Source organism: Callospermophilus lateralis, chromosome 13 (genome assembly GCF_048772815.1).
Source record: "Callospermophilus lateralis isolate mCalLat2 chromosome 13, mCalLat2.hap1, whole genome shotgun sequence".
Taxonomy (NCBI): domain Eukaryota; kingdom Metazoa; phylum Chordata; class Mammalia; order Rodentia; family Sciuridae; genus Callospermophilus; species Callospermophilus lateralis.
In genome coordinates, this window is record NC_135317.1 from 75,314,709 (window position 1) to 75,334,147 (window position 19,439).

At 47.4% G+C, this 19,439-nt stretch overlaps 1 protein-coding gene across 1 annotated transcript; it reads left to right on the forward strand.

The window, feature by feature from the left end:
* The first annotated feature begins 7,805 nt into the window (after positions 1 to 7,805).
* Pigr (polymeric immunoglobulin receptor) lies at positions 7,806 to 17,570 on the forward strand. Its single transcript, XM_076872919.1, has 10 exons — positions 7,806 to 7,848; positions 8,547 to 8,891; positions 10,813 to 11,454; positions 12,604 to 12,936; positions 13,487 to 13,810; positions 14,836 to 15,019; positions 15,419 to 15,540; positions 16,179 to 16,310; positions 16,426 to 16,484; positions 17,475 to 17,570. Exons 1-10 carry the CDS (start codon positions 7,806 to 7,808, stop codon positions 17,568 to 17,570), a joined length of 2,280 nt encoding a protein of 759 aa, XP_076729034.1.
* The last annotated feature ends 1,869 nt before the right edge of the window (positions 17,571 to 19,439 follow it).

A 19,439-nucleotide genomic window follows, 5' to 3' on the forward strand; every position in this document is an offset into this window, starting at 1 on the left:
GGATATGGAATTAAACTCCAGAATAAAAAAAATATGGTTTCTTTTCTTGCTATTCAAACCTGTGATTGTGGGTTAACACATTAGCATGAATCAGTGGTTAGCTAAAATAAAACCCAGACTCTGACTTCACTTTTTCTCCATGGCTCTATTTCTCCCTTCTCCTTCCCCTTCTGGGGTTTGGCCTGTAGGACTCTATAGAGGACAGAGCCAGGTCAGCCCTGCACAGGTAGGACGGGGCAGAATTTCTGGTATAGGATTGTAGTGAGGGATGGGGGTGAGGCGTGTGTGTGTGTGTGTGTGTGTGTGTGTGTGTGTGTGTGTGTGTTGGGGAATGGGGGGTTCCCGTGTGTGACACAGGATGGTTAAGAATATTTTGGGACACCTAGAACCACATCACATCCCGGTTACACACCAGGGACTAACTGTGGGTGGGAAGGAGATAGCTACCTCAGCCCGACAGGTAGGTGCCTTCCTTGGTGTGGAGCTGAACCCAGAAGCAAACAGAATCTTTAATCCCTCCAAGAGTGAAAAGTCACCCAGGTTCCTGGAAGTTCTGCCTGCCAGTTTCCAGAAGCACCAAGGTTGGTAAAAGGGGTTTTGCTGAAGGTGTGTGGAGGGTGCTGTGGTCCAGACTGAGTGGGTTCCCTAGTGACTGGGATGTGAGATCAAGGAGTAAGAGAGCCACTCCTGCTGCCTGCACCCTATGGAATGAATGTCAACTTCACACCACGCATTGGACTGGGCATTTTACATCTAATACCTGACCATATCCCCTACCTGTAGACATGGTATGATTGTTCTTATTTTCCAGATGAAAAGAAATATGAAGGTGATGTGATTAAGATCTTTTCACTAGAAAGTGACAGAGCAGGATCTTTGTGTTTGACGCTCTGCCCCATATCCTGCAGCCATAATGATGGAGGATTCCCAAGTAAAAGACTCTCCCCAAGGTCAAGGGAAAGCCAATGGAGCGAGCCAGGAAAGCTGAAATGAAAGGAAAGAAGGGATCCGTGAGTCACGTGCCCCTGGCTAGCCGCCGTGCCTATGGGAGAGTGGCCCTTTAAGAGCCCAGGTGTAGGTCAAGCCCTGAGCAGTTTCAGTTTTGGTGGCAGTATCCAGTGCCCGGCTGGCAGCTTCCACAGAGGCAGGGGTTACACGGACTGGCCGGCAGGCTGTGCCCCTGAAGCTGGATCAACAGGAGAGGAGGAAGTAGCTAAATGTAAGTGTGGTTGCTCTGGGATCCCGGGCAGGATGCTACCTGGGATGGTAGCTCAGTCCCACACACCTCACAAGGTTGGAGTGAGGAGGACAATGGGGCAGACTGGGTGGCTGTATGTGGAGGTGGGGGGTAAGGTGCATTTCCCAGAGGCACGAGTAAGGACAGACATGGGTGGAGAAGCCCCCCGCCATCCTTTTTTGCAAAATACCAGAAGACAAGAAGGAAAATGTGTGGTCACCATATGTCGTTCTTCCCATTAAGCTCCGTCCCCAGATTCCCTTACTCCTCCACTGTTTATTAACTGTGACCTTAGGCAAAACACTTGATCTCTCTGAGCCTCAGTTCCTTAATCTGTAAAATGGGAATATAAATAAAACCTAGCACTCCAGGTGGATCTGGATGCAATAAGAAAATATGTGTGAAATAACTTTGTGACCTCTAGAGCAAAACAGAAACTGGTCTTTTTTTTTTTTTTTTTAATTTAGTTCAATCACTCCAGGATTTATGGAGCACCTCACAGACCTGGATTCAGATAATGTATATAGAATGCAGGGACTCAGCCTCTTCTAGTCTTTGAAATTTTCTGTCTGCAGAGGCTATGCTCAGTCCCTTCAGGCTTCAGAGAGTCTCTGAATTCCTTTCTAATTGCAACTCAGCTTGTTAATAAGCATGTATCATAGTATCACCTGCCCTTGCTCCAAGCGAGAAAAATGAGGTCCTCACAGAGTAACAGAATAAGGTTGGGCAGGGCCACCTTCCATGCTCAGGCAGTTCACATATGGTGTAATATCCCTTTTGTCCCTTCACTAGAGAAATTATAGCTTCTTTAACATCTAGAGAGGGAAAATGCCAATGTGGGGGGCCTAGGGAGAGGCAGGTAGATACCTGACAGCTGAAACTGGAGGGTCTTTCAAAGTCATGGCTGGAGCTCTCAGCCATGCTTTTCCCTGGCCCAGGATGCGGTGATGGAACAGAAAGAACTGAGCCAGAAATCAGGAGAGCAACTCGCTCTGTGATCATTGCTGGTCTCTTGCTACCCTGCATCTCCATCGTTTTGTTTATGAAACGTGATCATGTCGGTTTCCATTTAGTAAATCCACTTACTCTGGACTTTCACGGTTTTATTTCATTCGACCCACAACAAACCTGGGAAACAGGCGGCATAGGTATGGTAGTTCCTTTTTTTTTTTTTTTTTTTATGTTGATGGTCCTTTATTTTATTCATTTATTTATATGTGGTGCTGAGAATTGAACCCAGTGCCTCACACATGCTAGGCGAGCACTTTACCACTGAGCCACAACCCCAGACCCTGGGGTAGTTCCATTTTATAGCTCAGGAAATACACAAGCTTATGTGAATGATGTAAAAACCATCCAGTGAGTAGGAATGATGACATGTCGATACAGCCATTCAGATGCAATTGTGAGATTTTGTGAGATTTTGATATCACCAAAAAAATGAATTTACCTAACTTTAAAAAATTACAGGTTGAGCATCCTTAAACCCAAAATCTGAAATCTGAAATGCTCTAAAACACCAAATTGTTTGAGAGTCAACCTGACATAGTGGAAAATTTGACACCTGACCTCATGTGATAGGTTTTAGTGAAAATGCAAGTGCACTAAAAATGTATAAATGACCTTCAGGCTATGTATACATGGCACATACGATGCTTACGTGGATTTCATGTGTAGACTTGGCTGTACAAGATGTCTCATTATGTACATGCAAACATTCCAAATTTTTTAAAAATCCAAAATCTAAATACTTCTAATCTCAAGTATTTTAGGTAAAGGATACTCACCCTATATTACCCAAGCATGATGTTCAGCAGAGATGCTCACCTTTGTCTCGCTCTTTCTCTGGGTGGACTGGAGCTGAGATCTCAGAGTCACTGGTATTGACACAGTATGGTAGACTAGAAAGATGCTTTGGGATGGATATATTCAGACACAGGAAGCATATGTAATGTGCCCAACACATGGTGGATGCCAGGGAAATAGCAGCTAATATTTTTTAAAGAAGAAATTTCTCTTTCGGCACCTACCTCTGGGTCCAAGTGTCTCTTCATGGGAGATTCCTTTTCTGTGTAAGGCAGAGAGAACAGGACTAACCCTCTTTCTCTAAGATCGGAGATTCTGCTCATTCCTGTCCCACTGCTTCCTCTCACCAACAAGACCTCTGGGTACAGCAGAGCAGCTAAGCTCCTATGCTCTTGGTCCAGAATTCCATCTGTCACTTAGAAGCTATGTAATATTGCTTCTGCATGCCCCCGCCCCCTATTAGAAACCCTTACCTCTCTGTGCCTCGACCTCTCATCTGTGAAGTGGGGTTGCCCATTTTATTCTACCTTCTATGGTGGCTGTGATGATTAACCCAGTTAACACATATAAAACACTCAGAAAAAGGTGGTGTTTCGTTCTTCCTTATAAGCTAGTCCACAGTGCCTGTCTCCTCTCTCAGCCATCGTGGCCCAACCTGAAGAGCTCATTCCCTGTCTTGAAAAGATGCCCACCAAGCAGCCTTCCATTCTCCTCTCACTTGATGGCAGGAAAAAAGAGAAGGCTGCATTTGTTTTAGAGAGGAGAGGGAGAAAGAATTTAAAGTCTGTTGCCATGCTAAGGATTTCATATATGTTGTGCAATTTTATCCTGATAGCAACCTTCTGCACAAGGTACGTTATCTCCAGTTTACAGAAGAGAAGCTTGAGGCTCAATGAGTTTAAATAGTCTACCCCAAACCACATAGCCACCAAGTGAGAGCTGACACCACACTGAGGAATCAGTACTTTGTGCCACTCTCAGTCAAGTGCACAGCAACCATGAAAGTCAAGTGTACAGACCCTTCCTACCCTCCTGTGATTAAGAGTAATTAAAATATCTTATGGTCAAAGAGCACTTGACCCTAAAGTGCTTCCATGTACAGTATCCCATTATCCTTCCCCCCATCTTTCCATCCTAAGTACTAGCCCTTCAAACTAGAAGAACACAGGGCTATTTGTACCTATTTTACAGATGATGGAGTTGACCAGCATATTTTGCCCAAGTGACAGGACTCTCCTTGTAGTCCATGGTAGACCAGAACTGGACCTCTGTGTTCTCTTCCATCCTTGAAGCTCCTTCTTCAGTCAACTCTTTCCAAGAGTGACAGTCCCAAGGGGACTAAGGCAGTTCCTCTCCTGGAAGCAGAGGAAGGGGCTGTTCAGTCCAGGCCAGGAAAAAACCCCTCCCTAGCTAGGCCAGACCATCCCCCATGCCTCTGAACTCCACAGCTTTCTGTTCCTCCAAGTTTACATTCACGGGCTGTCAGAAACTGCCAATCTGACTCTCAGTCTTTTTAGCAGGTGCTTTCTGTCCTTTCTGAAGCTCCTGGGACCGTGAGAAGGTCACTGACCATCTCCTGGTCCTAAGCATATTGAGAGCTCAGATTGCTACAGTATTATATGAACACATGACTCCCTAGAAGCCCAGCCAGGCCCCAGGCCCCGGTGATATCTCTTCCTTTGAAAAAGAAGAAAATTTGAGATTAGACGGTTTGAACTCCATGCCAAGAGAGCTGAAGAGCAGTCTAACAGCAGTGGAGTTTGCTAAATTAATTTCACAGGAGACAAACTCTACTTTTCAGCATGGCTTATGCCCCTATAAGCCATGGGCCTTATACAAGGTGGATATACAAGGTATGTCCCCATCCTGGGGACATACTTTGTCAATGTATCAGGCATTAACTTAGTAAGCTGAGAATGATTTGGATATTTCAGTCCAACCACTGAAAACATTAGATTCATAGTTTAAGGACCAGATAAGGTACCTTCAAGCATGATGTACTAGCATACATAGAACCCAATAGAACAGATCCCTCAGCCCATTCAAAGAGTGATAATGGAGTGGTATCTTCAAATTCTAATTCTTACGTGGGTCTTGGGGTCCAGAATCTCTCCAACCCTTAGATTTCCCATCTGCAACATGAAGATAATAACATCTACCTCTTGGGTTTCTGTGCTGATGAATGAAATCAATCAGAAAAAACTAGCAAAGCATCGGCACATAAGAGGTACCAAGTAAGTGTTTTGCCCTTTCCTTCCTTCCTTAGGCAAATCTTTTAAATCCCGTTTCAGACACCCTGCGACTGAGGCTTCCTAGAAACTTGAATTTCCTGGGTTTGGAAAAAATATGGCTTAGATAAAGTGGTCCCCACTGATCCTCAAAGTACATGTCCTTCAGCTGCTATCAAATTTAGCTCTGGGCAAGAAAAAGTTCCTGTTCTCAAGAGCATCTGTGCCCTCTCTTCCCCACTATGCCCCTTGGGACTGGACTCTGCTTCTGTACCAAGGTCATCCTCTGCCAGGTTTGCTTTTCTAGCTATGCACTCCTAATGCTCTTCACCTCTGGCTTCAGAATATGCAAAAGGTAATGGGTGCACACGCATGTCCCTCTTCCATGCAGACATGTCCCACCAACCAAATAAGTCACAGAATGGGAAAAAGCAGGCTGAGAGCTGACTGCGCCCCCCACCAAATTAGAAACCCTGGCATCTGACTCTGATAAAATGGGGCAAGTCACTTTACTAATCAAGAGGAGGGGATGCAGTCTTCAGCTGAGCCCATGGAAAGACCCACTTCTGTCTCACAAAATATTAGGAAACTTGCTTTTCTACAGGTGAGAATAGCAATGAAAATAAAGGATAGCTGCTGCAGGTTAGGGCTCTTAAAACTTTGTGCTATTTGGCCTTTCCACCGGCAGCTGTGCTGAGGGCTGAGCACAAATGGCAAGTGGCAGGTTTCCCAGGACATTGCAGCCAGCCCATCCTAACTGCAGAAGAAAATAACAGGCTTCCCAGCTGCTCCTATCTGGGAGAGTCTCATCACTCAGGTAGCCCCCAGCCAGCAGCCCCGGAGCACTTTCAACCCAGGCTGACTCTGGTTTTTGGCTAAGGCCTCAGTCCAGGAGTTTATCATTGATCTGCTAAGAAAGGTCTGGAGCAATTAGCTGGACTCAAGAAAGCCTAGAGTTGCCACCTGACATCCATATCTGTCCCCAACCCCTCCCATACTCTTCCAAAGAACTAGAGAAACAAAATACTTTTATCTACACAAGGAAATACAAGGACTCCTTGCTGGGAAATTCCCCTACGGAAAAGAAATAACCAAGATAAACAATGCTATTGCCTTTGGCTCAAGCTGTGAAGGAAGTCTCTGGGAACAGGAGCCCGGGCCAAGGCAGTGAGGAGAGATAATGCCCAGCTCCCTCTTGCTACAGCTCCCTTATCAATCTTTATGGGTGCTCATTACCGCCCTTGCTTATTATTATTGTTTTCTCTTTTAACGCTCTTTGTCATATATATTCCAAAGTTGAAAGTCTGTCAGAGTCCGCTGGGATGTGGGGACTCCTCTCCTCTTCTCTTCTCTAGGCTGCAATTTGGATCTTGAGGACAGCTGCAGTCAGGTGGGGTCCTGGGCCTCAAGCCTCTTGGGGCTGTGTTGGTGGTGGACACAAAATCTACAAGGGCTGCCTCAGATTCTCTGTTGGTTTCTGCCAGGCCTTACAGGCATGATTACAAAGATCTTAACATCGACACGCTTAACTCTGCTGCCATCACCAAATCACTGGGAAACCTTGGGCATCACTCAGCATCCTAAAACCTTGATTTTCTTATCCACATCATGGTTGTGATGATGTCTGTTTTGGTTCAAGGAAGTTATAGAGCTCAAATGAATAGTGTCAATAAGACTGTGTTTGAGAAGCAATCGGGGCCCTGCAAACCACCAGGTGTAAACATGCTATCACACTTGGGCTGCGATATCCTGCCGTGGAGTAGCCCAGAGCACAGACCCTGGAGTCAGAAAGCTGGCTTCAAATCTTCCGCTCAAGCCGGACTCTGCCCATCCACACACACTTAATCCTTGTGTAACCTTGAGTAAAGCACTTAACCTTTAAGCTTTCATTTCCACTGATGCAAAATGTGGTAAGAATACCTTTTTCATAGGGTTATCAAGTTTTAAATGAGACAACACATATAAATTATGTAACAGTGCCCTGGACATGGTAAGAAACAATTAGTGAAGTTGACGTCTTGCCCCCTCATCATATTTACAACCTTCATAATTATTAGACCTCCTCTGTGGGAGTCAGTTTACTCATCTGAACACACCAAAAAAACCATGCCGGCCTCTTCCACCTCCCAGAGATATCTGGAGGGCTGATGTTTTGACAGAAATGGGGCCACCTCTTGATAGTAACCAATCATCAGTGAGCCAGTCCTAAGGTCTCTATACCACATCTCCTGGACAGAGATACAAAAGAATGTCATCGATAGCCCTAGACAAAAGGAACATGCAGCTTAGGTAAGAAGACTGAAGCTACTTATAACTACTGAGGACCAATAAGTAGTATAGGATGATAAAACTTTAGCCATTCATTCATTCATTAGCAGAATTTATGGCAGTTGCTGGAAATAGAGTTTATGGAAACTCTAAGGTCATCTCGTCTTTGAAGACTGAGGAGCTTCATCTCCCTGTGGTTATTGTTTTTCAGCATCTCACAAAAGAAGTTGGCCTGAGTGGCACAGCCCCCACGGGAGCCACCAGCGATGAGGCTCTTCTTGCTCACCTGCCTGATGGCTGTCTTCCCAGGTGTGTCTGCCAGGTCCCAACTCCTCAGGGTTCCACGTCCTTCATCTGACCCCCTCCAGAATCCAGTTCCCTGAGGACGCTGAAATCACACTCCCCAGGGATGTCCCTCTCCAAATTCATACTCCCTAGAGAAGGACGTAATGCAGAAGCATCATAGCTGAAAAAGGCTTAGTGAGCATCGGGAGGGAATCAGAAACAGGAATGGCAATTCCTAATTTCAAGGGCAGGGTCTGGTGGAAGGTCTTCTCTGGAAATAAAAAGAATTTGACCTCAAACCAAGCATCTTTATGAGCTACCATGGGATTTGGAGTGACTTGATTACCTTTCCCAGCTCTTCATATTTTTTTTATGGAAAAAAAAAAGAAAATCGTCTACAAAGTATTTTTTAAAATATAAGGAAATAACAATAAGAAATGGAATAATACAGTACCCTGCAAAAGGGGTATGTAGAAAAATAAAAGATATCATAAGTTACTCAACAACTGTGTTTAAAAGATTGCAATTGAATTGCATTAGAATTTAATAGTGGTTAAGAAATCATTTTACCCAATACAGCAATTATATACTTGTATCTTGTAAATATCCACAGGTAGAAATTGCATCTTTGGGGGGAGCTGTCTGGATCCCTTCACCAATCTTTTACCCACCCCCCCCCATCCCCCCGGGTGTCTTAAAGCCTCCGTCTTCTGTTCCCACAGTGGTCTTCATGAAAAGTCCCATATTTGGTCCCGCAGAGGTAAGTAGTGTGGAAGGTAGCTTAGTGTCCATCAAGTGCTACTACCCGGCCACCTCTGTCAACCGGCACACCCGGAAGTACTGGTGCCGGCAAGGGTCCAGGGGCGTCTGCACGACCCTCATCTCCTCGGAGGGCTACATCTCCAAGGACTACCTGGGCAGAGCCAACCTCACCAACTTCCCGGAGGAGGGCGCGTTCGTGGTGAACATTTCCCAGCTCTCCCGAGATGACTCTGGACGCTACAAGTGTGGTCTGGGCATCAGTAGCCGAGGCCTGTACTTCGATGTAAGCCTGGAGGTCAGCCAGGGTAAGGCGCCCGGTGCTGTGGGCTTCTGGGGCAAGTGAGAGGGCATCACCTCAGGTGCAATGGGAGGGCCGGAGGAAGGACCCCTGATAGGAAGCGGGTCCTGGCCTGGGTGGGGAGCACCTCCCTTCCAAAGCAAACTTTTCGTAATAGGACACAGAAAGGAGACAGGTGACATGTACCTGGGGGCCTAAGTCTTCTGGGCCTGTAACATTTTAGGGCTTTACTGAGGCTTAGCTTAGAAGTATCAGGAGGACAACTTCTCTCCTTACATTTATCGAAGGTGGAACAAGTGGTCTACGAGTCTAAAGAAAAAGAAAAGACCCAAAAAGATTTCCAAGGATCCTTAAATTCTTACTGTTAATGCACCCTTTAGATCAGGGTCTTGGGACACCAGAAGGTTTCTTTTAAAAATGAGCATGTATTCTTTTACCTGGGATCCATTCATCTATCAGAACTGTCAGCATAAATTAGAACCTCAGTTCTTGACCAAAGACGGGGTCCTGAAGTCAGGGGCACCTGAACAAGCCTGTGCCGGTTAGGAGAGAAACAGAAAGGCACTACTGACACGAGTGTAACCATGAGCGCACTAGGGACAGTCAAGAGCAACTTGAAAGACAAAGAGTCTTCAAGAAGGAAATCTGGAGGGACTCTTCAGGGTATGTCTTGCTCCTGTGGGCTGTGTGGGCCGTGGTCTGTTTTCTACAGAGGTCGTTCCAATTGTGATGGAATCCTAAGAGCTGAAGAGCTCTCAGAGTTCTCCCTATGTGGACACCCAGAAGAACACTGTAGATGAGGGGAATCTAGGCTCTGATTAAACACTTTAGGTGTCTTGCTTCACAAGACAGCCCACTCCACCATTGAACTGCTTTAACTTTTAGAAATATCTATTGTAATGCACGGCAGTTCACCAACCTGTTATTACATTCATTCTGTTCATTTCCTCACGTGTGAATTTGGGCACCTCCTATGAATAGGCATTGTGCTGGGGACTCAAATATGAGTCCTCCCGTCTGTGGAGAACATAATTAGATCTCCAGTGGACCCGATGAAGGGAGCAATTCAAACATAAGAAAGGCAGGGAGGTGGGAGAGATTAGTATCAGCTAGGTGGAAGCATCATGGGGGAGACAGCAATCCAGCTGGGCCTTGGAAGATGGAGGGGAGGACGGGGGTTATCCCTGTCCTCACCCATCGTATGGATCATGGTCGACACCTCTGTAGTAAAAGGCAGGTTAACATAACAAATTCATTGAATGAAAGTTTCACATGCATCCGAACCTTCAGAATAGAAACCCAAACATATAGGGAAAGTCGTCTGATTTTATATTTAGGTTCCATGAAGCAGGGAAGGCCATGTGGGAATGTCATAGGACAAAAAGGGCATGAGCTAATCGTGGTAGATGGAGTCGGAAACCCAGGAGGGCCTGACTCTTCAAATTCTTCTTGGCCCTTCAGTATTAGCATTTCTTCCTCCAGGATATGAGCCAGGAACCCTCAGAATGAGGGTCTTATGGCAAACTAGGCTCTATCAGAGGATTTCTTTATGGCCAGTTGTTACACACAAAGGTGGGGGGAAAGTTAGAGTAATGTTTTTAGGTTTTGTGAATAACTTTGGGGTAAAGGGGTCCTAGTTTCTATGGCCTGCCTTGAGAAAGAGGAATTCTAGTTTCTATGGCTTGCCTTTGGGAAAAACAAGGGTGGGAGGCAGGAGGGCAGGAGAAGGTCAGAGAGAAAGTTTGCTTCTGAGGCTTTACTTTCAGGTATCATTTTCTGAGTTCCAGCAGACATATTCTGGCTGCATCCCTCTGGAGAGTAGGGCACTCCTTGTTGTCAGCCTACCCAGTCCCTCACTGGGAACAGCACAGGACCCTATGTTCTAAGAAAACGAAATCACAACTTTTTCCCTGCCCTTCATCCTACAGGTCCTGACCCCCAAGATGACATTGAAGTCTACACAGTAGACCTGGGTAGAACAGTGACCATCAACTGCCCTTTCAAAAGTGAGAATTCTCAGAAAATGAAGTACTTGTTCAAGGAGACAGGCGAGCTAGTCATTAACACCAATTATGTGAACCCCAACTTCAAGGGAAGAGCCAGTTTGGTTATTCAGGGTACCAGCCAATTAATGTTCAACGTCATCATCAAACAACTGAAACTCAGCGACGCTGGGATATATATCTGCCAGGCTGGGGACGGTTCCAGTAGTAACAAGAAGTATGTTGACCTCCAGGTGCTAGAGCCTGAACCTGAGTTGGTTTATGGAGAACTGAGGGGTTCCGTGAACTTTGACTGTGCCCTGGGCCCTGAGGAGACAAATGTGGCCCAATTTCTGTGCCGGGTAAACAGCCAAGGAAGCTGTGATGTGGTCATCAACACCCTGGGAAAGAGGGATCCAGCCTTTGAGGGCAGGATCCTACTCACCCAAAGGGGAAATGGCCGCTTCAGTGTGCTGCTCACAGGCCTGAAGAAGGGAGATGCAGGACACTATCTATGCGGGGCGCACCCCGGCGGTCAGCAGAAGGAAGGCTGGCCCATCCAGGCTTGGCAACTCTTCGTCAATGAAGGTAAGACCCTGGATGGGGAGAGAGAAGGGGTGGGGCAAGCAGCGAGAAACTAGCTTAGCTCCAGCTCCTGGGTCTATTCATCAATATTCATCTGTCAATGGTATCCATTATTTTAGGAGCCCCGGAGCTGGATACTATGTACGCAGCAGTACAGGAAAGTTAGAAAATGCAGCAGCCTCTGCCTTGTGCTCTCTTCATTCTTTTCCTGTTATCAGAGGCCTTTTGGTGGCCACCTCTGGTTAATAGGAATATGGAGAGCAAAGCTCCCGATGAAGGCAAGATTTGTAGATTATCTGGGTTTGGGTGCCATGGTTGGCCCTGTTGCCTCCTCTGACCCCTGAGCAAGGCAGATACCTCATCCTACACATTTAGATGAGAGAAGGATTGGCCTTAAAGCTTCTCAGGAAGGTGATGCCCCAGCCTCTAAATCTTCCACTCCCACATTTCTTAGGGTTATTTGTTATTCAACATGATCTGGCTCACTCAGCCATACATTGGAAGGCCATCCATACTGCAAAACAATTAAATCCCTGCTCCTCCTTTTGATCCCTGCAATATTCTGCATAAAGTTGTCCTCAGAGAACAACAAAACTAGAACTTGCCATTCACAGCATCTGCCCTCGGGGACTTTTCTTTAAGAAGCCCTCATTCCCTGCACATCCCTTTTCGTTCCGGCTCAGGGTCCTTGCCACATTCCTCCACATCCTTAGTCTCCCAGGGTTCTCTCTGGACCTCAGCATTAGATGCTTTGAGGATGTCTGTCTATCCATTTGAGATCCCTCTGAGGGTCCTTGGTTATTCAGATTATCTATGCTGCGAAATTTGCACTGAAATCATACCCATTCTACATAGCTTTTCTGAATTTAGCTGCAATCCACTGAGTCATTTTTGAGCCACGAGCTAAGAAATAGATAAAAACGTATATCAAGGGGTAGGACAAAGGAACAAACCATCCAGAATGGTGGTGAAGCTCATCAGGTCTGGTCATGGTGGCTCTAGCTATATGTTCTGAGAAGGTTTTTTTTTTTTTCTTTTTCTGAGAAAGGTGAGGGCCTCCACCCTGTTGAGTCATGGGGAGAAAGCTGCTGAGGCCATGCAAGCCTGCTCCTGGCTGCCACCCTTCCATGCTGTCTCCTTTTGTGCTTCCAGAGACCGTGATCCCCTCTAATCCCTCTGTGGTGAAGGGCGTGACAGGAGGCTCTGTGTCCTTGCTCTGCCCCTATGACCGGAAGGAAAGCAACAGCATCAAGTACTTGTGTCGCTGGGAAGGAACACAAAGTGGCCGCTGCCCACTGCTGGTGTCCAGTGATGGGGAGGTTCAGGAAGAGCATGAGGGCAGGCTCGCACTCTTTAAAGAGCCGGGCAATGGCACCTACACAGTCATACTCAACCAGCTCACCACCCAGGATGCTGGCTTCTACTGGTGTCTCACCAATGGCAATACTCGCTGGAGGACCTCAACGGAGCTCCAGATTGTTGAAGGTAAGAGCTTAGGGGCAAGAGAAAAGGGAGAAGACCTCCAAGACCACTCAAGTCAGCAGCAGTCTCCCCAGCCACTGTTCCTCCTATCTCACTTGCATCCTGATGTGTGGATGAGGACAGTCCTCAAGAGAGAGCCTTCCTATTCAAAGGTCACATTTTGGTACCTATGACCAGCACCCCACACTCTTCCAATTTCTACATGTAGCACTTCCTAATTTCAGGAACACTGGCCTCTTTTGCAGTAGGTGAAGTAGAATATTGAATCAGGCTCTTGTAAGTGAGTCTAGAAGAAAAGGAAGAGTAAGGAAAGCAAACTGAAACCAAGGAGCAAAGCTCTGTGTTCTCTTAACAGACTCTGGACCGATCACGGTGGGCATCAGTGATGACAATGACATCAGCACATCATTCTGTTGCTGAAGTAATTAGCCTAATCTATTTAGAGCACTATGCAAAGGAGAAATGAGGACAAAGATCACCACCATGGTCACTTTCCTGCAGCATCTCCACATGCCAACTTCTATGCCTATGTCTTCTTCCTTCCCTGCCTCAGGAAAACCAAGCCTCAAGGTACCGGAGAATGTGACCGCTGTGCTGGGGAAGAGTCTCGAGCTCCAGTGCCACTTCCCCTGCAAATACTACGCCTTTGAGAAGTACTGGTGCAAGTGGAGCAATGGGGAATGCAGGGAGCTGCCCAGCCAAGACAAAAGCCCCAGCCAGGCCCTTGTGACCTGTGACCAGAACAACCGGTTCATCTCCATGACCCTGAATTCAGTTGTCAAGGAGGATGAAGGCTGGTACTGGTGTGGCGTGAGAAAAGACCACAATTATGGAGAGACTGCAGCAGTCTATGTGGCAGTTGAGGAGGTGGCAGTGGGTGAGTCTCCAAGGGGAGGGCCTGTGCTCTCTGGAACCCCAAAGCAGGACCACTCAAAAGTTCCTGCCTGACAATTTCTCAACCACAGGTGGCCCTAGGTTTGGCATCAGAAACTGGATGAGGTGTGTGTGTGGGGGTGCAGGACAATTGGGAGTTCTCCATAAGGGGCATCCCAAATAGAAATACAAACTATATAAAAATAGTAAGTTGGCTGTTTAACCTCAGCAGTAAGACAAGTGCCATAGTTGCCCCTTCAAACCAAACCAAAGTGCATTCTGTAACTAGAAAGATGGAAATTTCACTATCACATGCAATATACTCATCCTCCTGCCCTCTATCAAAGCCTGCCCTCAAAAGTGGGACCAAATACCTTCATTTTCAAGGTCTGATCAGGAAAATTAAGGCATGGGGGCAAAGGTTAGCTTAGTGTAGACCATGTGCTTAGCACAAGCAAGGCCCTGGTTGTGATTCCCAACACCAAAAAAAAAAAAAAAAAAGTAAGAAAGAAAACTTAGATGACCTCATCCAGCAGATCTGCATTTCCAGCCTCTTTTTTGCCCTAATGAGGGTATTTTTAGACACCCCCGATATCCCATTGTGTCTGGGTCCTATTTGTCTGGTTCATTGAGGGGGCCACCACCACCCAGCTACCACCAGGAGGCAGCACTGCCCAGCAGTTAGGAGGCTTCGGGCAGGGTTTCAACTTCTGAAAAATCTCCCTTTCCCCAGGTGTTGAGTGAGTCCTTATTCACAGCTGGATCCATGACACGGAGTCTTGATTATGGAAACAACTTGGGTAGCAATGAGGCAGAGATCATCTGTGACAAGCTAGAGAAGGCCATCACTCCTCTGCTTCTAATGTCAATCTTGGTCCCGCCCTAAGAGTCTTGAGCTCTAACTCTAACCCTGTGATTTCTAATGAAGCTTCAGTCCTCAGGCTCCCTAACCTATGGGAGTAAGAACACTGAGGAAGTGGGGGGTGGGTGGGAGGGACTTAACTGAGTCCTTGCTCTTCTCTGCTTCAGGGTCCCGTGAGGTCAGCCCAGCCAACACAAATCCAGGGGCTGAGGAGAAAGTGGCGGAGCCCACGGTTAGAGTGATTGAGAACAAAGCCGTTGTGAATCCCAGGCTTTTTGCAGAAGAAAGAGCGGTGGTAAAGGATACGGGAGACCAAGAACCTGGGATCAGAGCATCCTCGGATACTAGCAGGTGAGGAAAGACTGGGACTCCTCGCTCTGAGCACAGATAAAGTCCTGAGGCTGGGCCACCTGTTCCAAAGAGCAGTTCCCATCTCTTTAATAGTGAGGCAGCCCTAACTGCCTCAGCTTGAGCTTGGGGCTGTGGGTCCCTTGTGCCCTCAGTCCTTCTCACATGGCCAGAGCAGTGTTTATACTTCAGTACAAGCTTCCAAGCCTGGGATGCAGAAAAGGTCCATTCCTTGCCTTATGAGTCTGGGAAGGTTTCTTAGGAGAACAGAGCTCGGGAGCTGTGTCAGGAGGGTGGAATGGATTAACCTGGGAAGAACATTAGCTGGAGCCAACCTGCCAGCTCATCCGGCAGCTCCTGAGTCTCCCTTCCAGTGATGGATTGACTTAACCCTTCTTCTAGCTCTGAGGGACAAAGCAGAAGCTCCAAAGTATTGCTGTCCACCCTGGTGCCTCTAGGCCTGGTTCTGACAGCGGGGGCTGTGGCTGTGTGGGTGGCCAGAGCCCGGCACCGGAAGAATGTGGGTGAGTGCCCGGGATGTTCTCCAACCCCACCTCCATCCCTGAACCCTCATTCCTGGCTCAGCTGCCCACATGGAGGCTACCACAGTGTCCTGTAGACTTGGTGGCCTCTCCATTGACTTGCACAAAGGATTCTGAGAAAGTGAGTTGGGAAAGACAAACCCCCATGTCCCCCCAAATTAATTAGGTGCTCCTATCTAGATACTGTCTCTGGAAGACTCTGATTGCTTGGGGTCTAAGTTCAGAGGCAGGGCTGCCAAGAGACCAGGATTGGGGAGGCCTGGGCATCTGCCTAGTTCAGTGACTAAAGGACTATGTGACTCTGTGACATCCCCACTTCATGCCTCAGTTTTCTCATGGCTCAATACAGAATGATAATAACCATCTCACAGGGATGATGTGAGGGCAAAACAGGTGCTGTGCATTAAGAATCACAGAGTGACAAAGGTCAGGGAGTATTGATTATCCACCAAGAGGGACTCAGATCCATTCTGCTTTGGGTCACAGGCAGAAGTGAGCAGCCAGAGGTCCCACACCCGTAGCTGTCCCATGGGCTATGGCAGAGCTACCTCAAGAGGAGTGGCTCTGGTCTTCTCTGGCCCAACCCTATCCTTACACCAATCCTTCTTTCTCCTGGACAGACCGGGTTTCAATTAGAAGCTACAAGACGGATATTAGCATGTCAGACTTTGACAACTCCAGGGAATTTGGTGCCGTTGACAATATGGGAGCCGCTCCAGTCACTCAGGAGACCATCCTTGAAGAAAAAGCTGGTATGTGTGGAGAGAATGCTCAACCCCCCTATCATGCAGCAAGAACTAGTCTGACCCTGACTCTGGGGTGGAAACAGGGGCTAGTGAGAGCTAACCACACTCTCTGTATATGCAGAGGCCATGGCCACCCCCGAGGGCAACACAGAACCTGAAGAACCCAAGAGAGCAAAAAGGGTAAGAGCCCGGGAGAGAAGGGGAGCCCCATTAGAGTGACAAGGAATTGCAAGATGAGGAATTATGGTTAGATATCAGGGGCACCTTTGCATGGAGGCTGACCCCAGAACAGGAAAGATGGCACAAACAGTATTCAGGGGGACTTTCTGCAGGAGGGGCAAGGCTTCCTCCTGGTTGTGGGTGTTGTGTATAAAGCTGAGGAAGAAGGCAGCTGCATCGGTAGACTATAAACCTGCAGGAGGGAGGAAGCCAGGACAGAAAAAAGAAAAGTGCCTGACAGGTGTGGTCACAGGCGGGGAGATCACATGTCAAGAGCTGGGGGTTGGGAGATGCTTTTTCTGGGCTGTGGGACCCCTGGACTTTCCTTAGGTCACCCACCCTCCCTTAAGAGTTGCTCAGCACCAGCTCTTTGTCTGGGCCTGAAAGACATTCACTGGTGGTGGGCAACTTGATGGGTGGTGGGTGACTGGCAGGCCCTGCCCACCCCAGTGGAGTGGCAGTACACAGTATGTTAAATCCCACCCTGAAGCCTTCATGCTTTTTATCCTATCTAATTCCCCTGGCAACAGCAGACACCTCTGCTTTTAGCAAGAGGTATCCACAAAGCTACAGACAGCTTCCCCACCGGCTGCTGAAAAGCTACCTTTCTGGGCTAGTGGAGGAAGAAAAACACAAACCACCTTACCTGATGCCAGCCTGGGCCACCTTGCCCATGGACTGTGTGGGCACAGCTTCCGGGGACAGGCCAGGGCAACAGAGGTGGTTCCACCCCACGTGTTGGAAGGAGGTAGTGAGACAGAGGGAGATATTTTTAGAGGTTGCAACTTTCCATTTCTCAAAATCAGAGCTTCTTGGTGAGCACAGGGCAGGCCTGAGAACAGGGGGCCACACAAGCTTGTGTTGCTTGGGTCAAGAGGATGAATCCCGGATGTGGAAAGCACCCCTCCCTCCCCACCCTCATCCACTGATGCCTCTTCTTTTGCCCCCTAGTCATCCAAGGAGGAAGCCGACATGGCCTATTCCGCCTTCCTGCTCCAGTCCGGCAAGATAGCTGCCCAGGGCCAGGAGGAACCCAGTGAAGTCTAGGCAGCGCCAGCCACCTGTCCCATCGCCTGTGACAATCACCTTCAGAATTATGCTGATTTGCTGCCTGCACTCACCCCCACCTCGGCTTTTTCTACCTATGCTCAGAGGTTGCTGGTCCTGTCCTCAGTGACATCGAAGCCTGGCCAAATTGTTCCTGTTGGGTGGGGTGGGGCACAAGGAGTGTCCATCTGCAGCTAGTTTTTGTTGAGAGAACCTCAGGTGTGAAGGATTCAGATCTTAGAGGGGTCTCTCTGAAAATAGGGGGACCTGGGTGGGGAGCTCATTTCAGGAAGGAGAACCTTTGGGGCCTCCCTACACCCCTATGGTGGGATGCCAGTGATATTTTCCCCTCCAATCCATCTCTCCCTTTCTTCCTTCCTTTCTTCTTTCCTTCATTAAAAAGTCATGTTTGAATACTTACTAGAATCCAGGCATCCTGCTAGATGATGGGACAGATATACCCTAAACCCAGTTGGCCACGTCTCAATAAATATCACTGAAGGAGGCCCGATACTCCCAGTGTGTATCCCCTCATAAGACCTGACACCTTAGCAGGTACACTCACCTCACCCCTCAATGGGTGACATCATACAATGCCTGAAGTCCTAAAGCATACATACAAGTCATCATAAACATACTCTTGCAGTCCTCGGCAAGAACTTTGAGGTCCTGAGTTTTTCTCAAGGGCACCCAGTAAGATAAGTGAGTATCAAACCAGATTTGGCATCTCCTGACCAGGGACCTTTCTGTAAGAGTCCTGCCCCACTGTTAGAGGTACTTTTTAGAACAAGGAAGAGGAAAGGAAAAATGTGGGCAGTGACTGATCTTTCCCAGGTCCCACCTGAAGGGAAGATAACTCCTTCCCTTCCTGTCACTCCCCTGGATCTAAGATAAGAGGGCTGTCAAACACATGTTTGAAGAATTATAAGTGGAGATAAGAAAAGAGAATGTCAGATGGTGCCAGGGAGGGGCTGATCTCCCAAGAGCTAAAATTAAAGCTCTTTCTTCCTCTGAGCTCTGTATTTCAACCAGCATCTACAAGCTGGCCCTTGCTAACAAATCAGAAATGTGACTTAACTCATAATTAAAGACCATGATTGCCACCAAGAAGGGTTGGACTGCATTTGTCTCTACCTGGGGTTTTCCAGATAATTTTTCCAGAGCATTTTTCTTTGGTCCCACTTTTAGACACCCTGGGGCATGTGTCTAAGCCAACAGGCTCCCCCACCTCCTCCCCGAGGCTGGACTAAAGAGGGCTAGGAAAGTTCCTGAAAGTGGGACCAAGATTGTCTTCAATGAAAGAATTGTTTTCAATGGAAGAATGGTTTTATGTGAAGTTTTGTTATAGAATATAATTAAGACTATAGTGGAATAAACTGAAAGCAAGTATAACCACGGCTTCTGATGGGCAGTGATAAAACAACAAACAAACAAAACCTTAGAATAGTAAATACTTAACCTTTAAACTCCTGTCCCTGGTGTTCCCTCCAAAATCAGTAGGTCACTAATCAAAAGCAAGGTAAGCACAAGAGTAAACTCTTTCTATAGGCTCATCAACTAAGATCTAGTTAAATGATAACTTAAAGTTTAGAGTGACTGATCCAAAGTCTCTTTGAGGAGGTTAGTGATTAGATAAAGGACCCCTTATTTATTAAGCTTATCCTAGCCTCTGGCACTAAACCATGTCACATCCTACAAGGACTCTCCAAACTTGTTGGCTGGCAATTGCGTCCCCTCTCCAATCCCTACCTGGACTTTTCCTCGGGGGCTGTGTGTGGAGAGATCTCTCCTCAAGAGAGCTCTCCCCTGGTCTTCCATTCTGCCTGATGGGAACCATGTTTTCTACCTGGGCCTTGAGCACGATGTCGC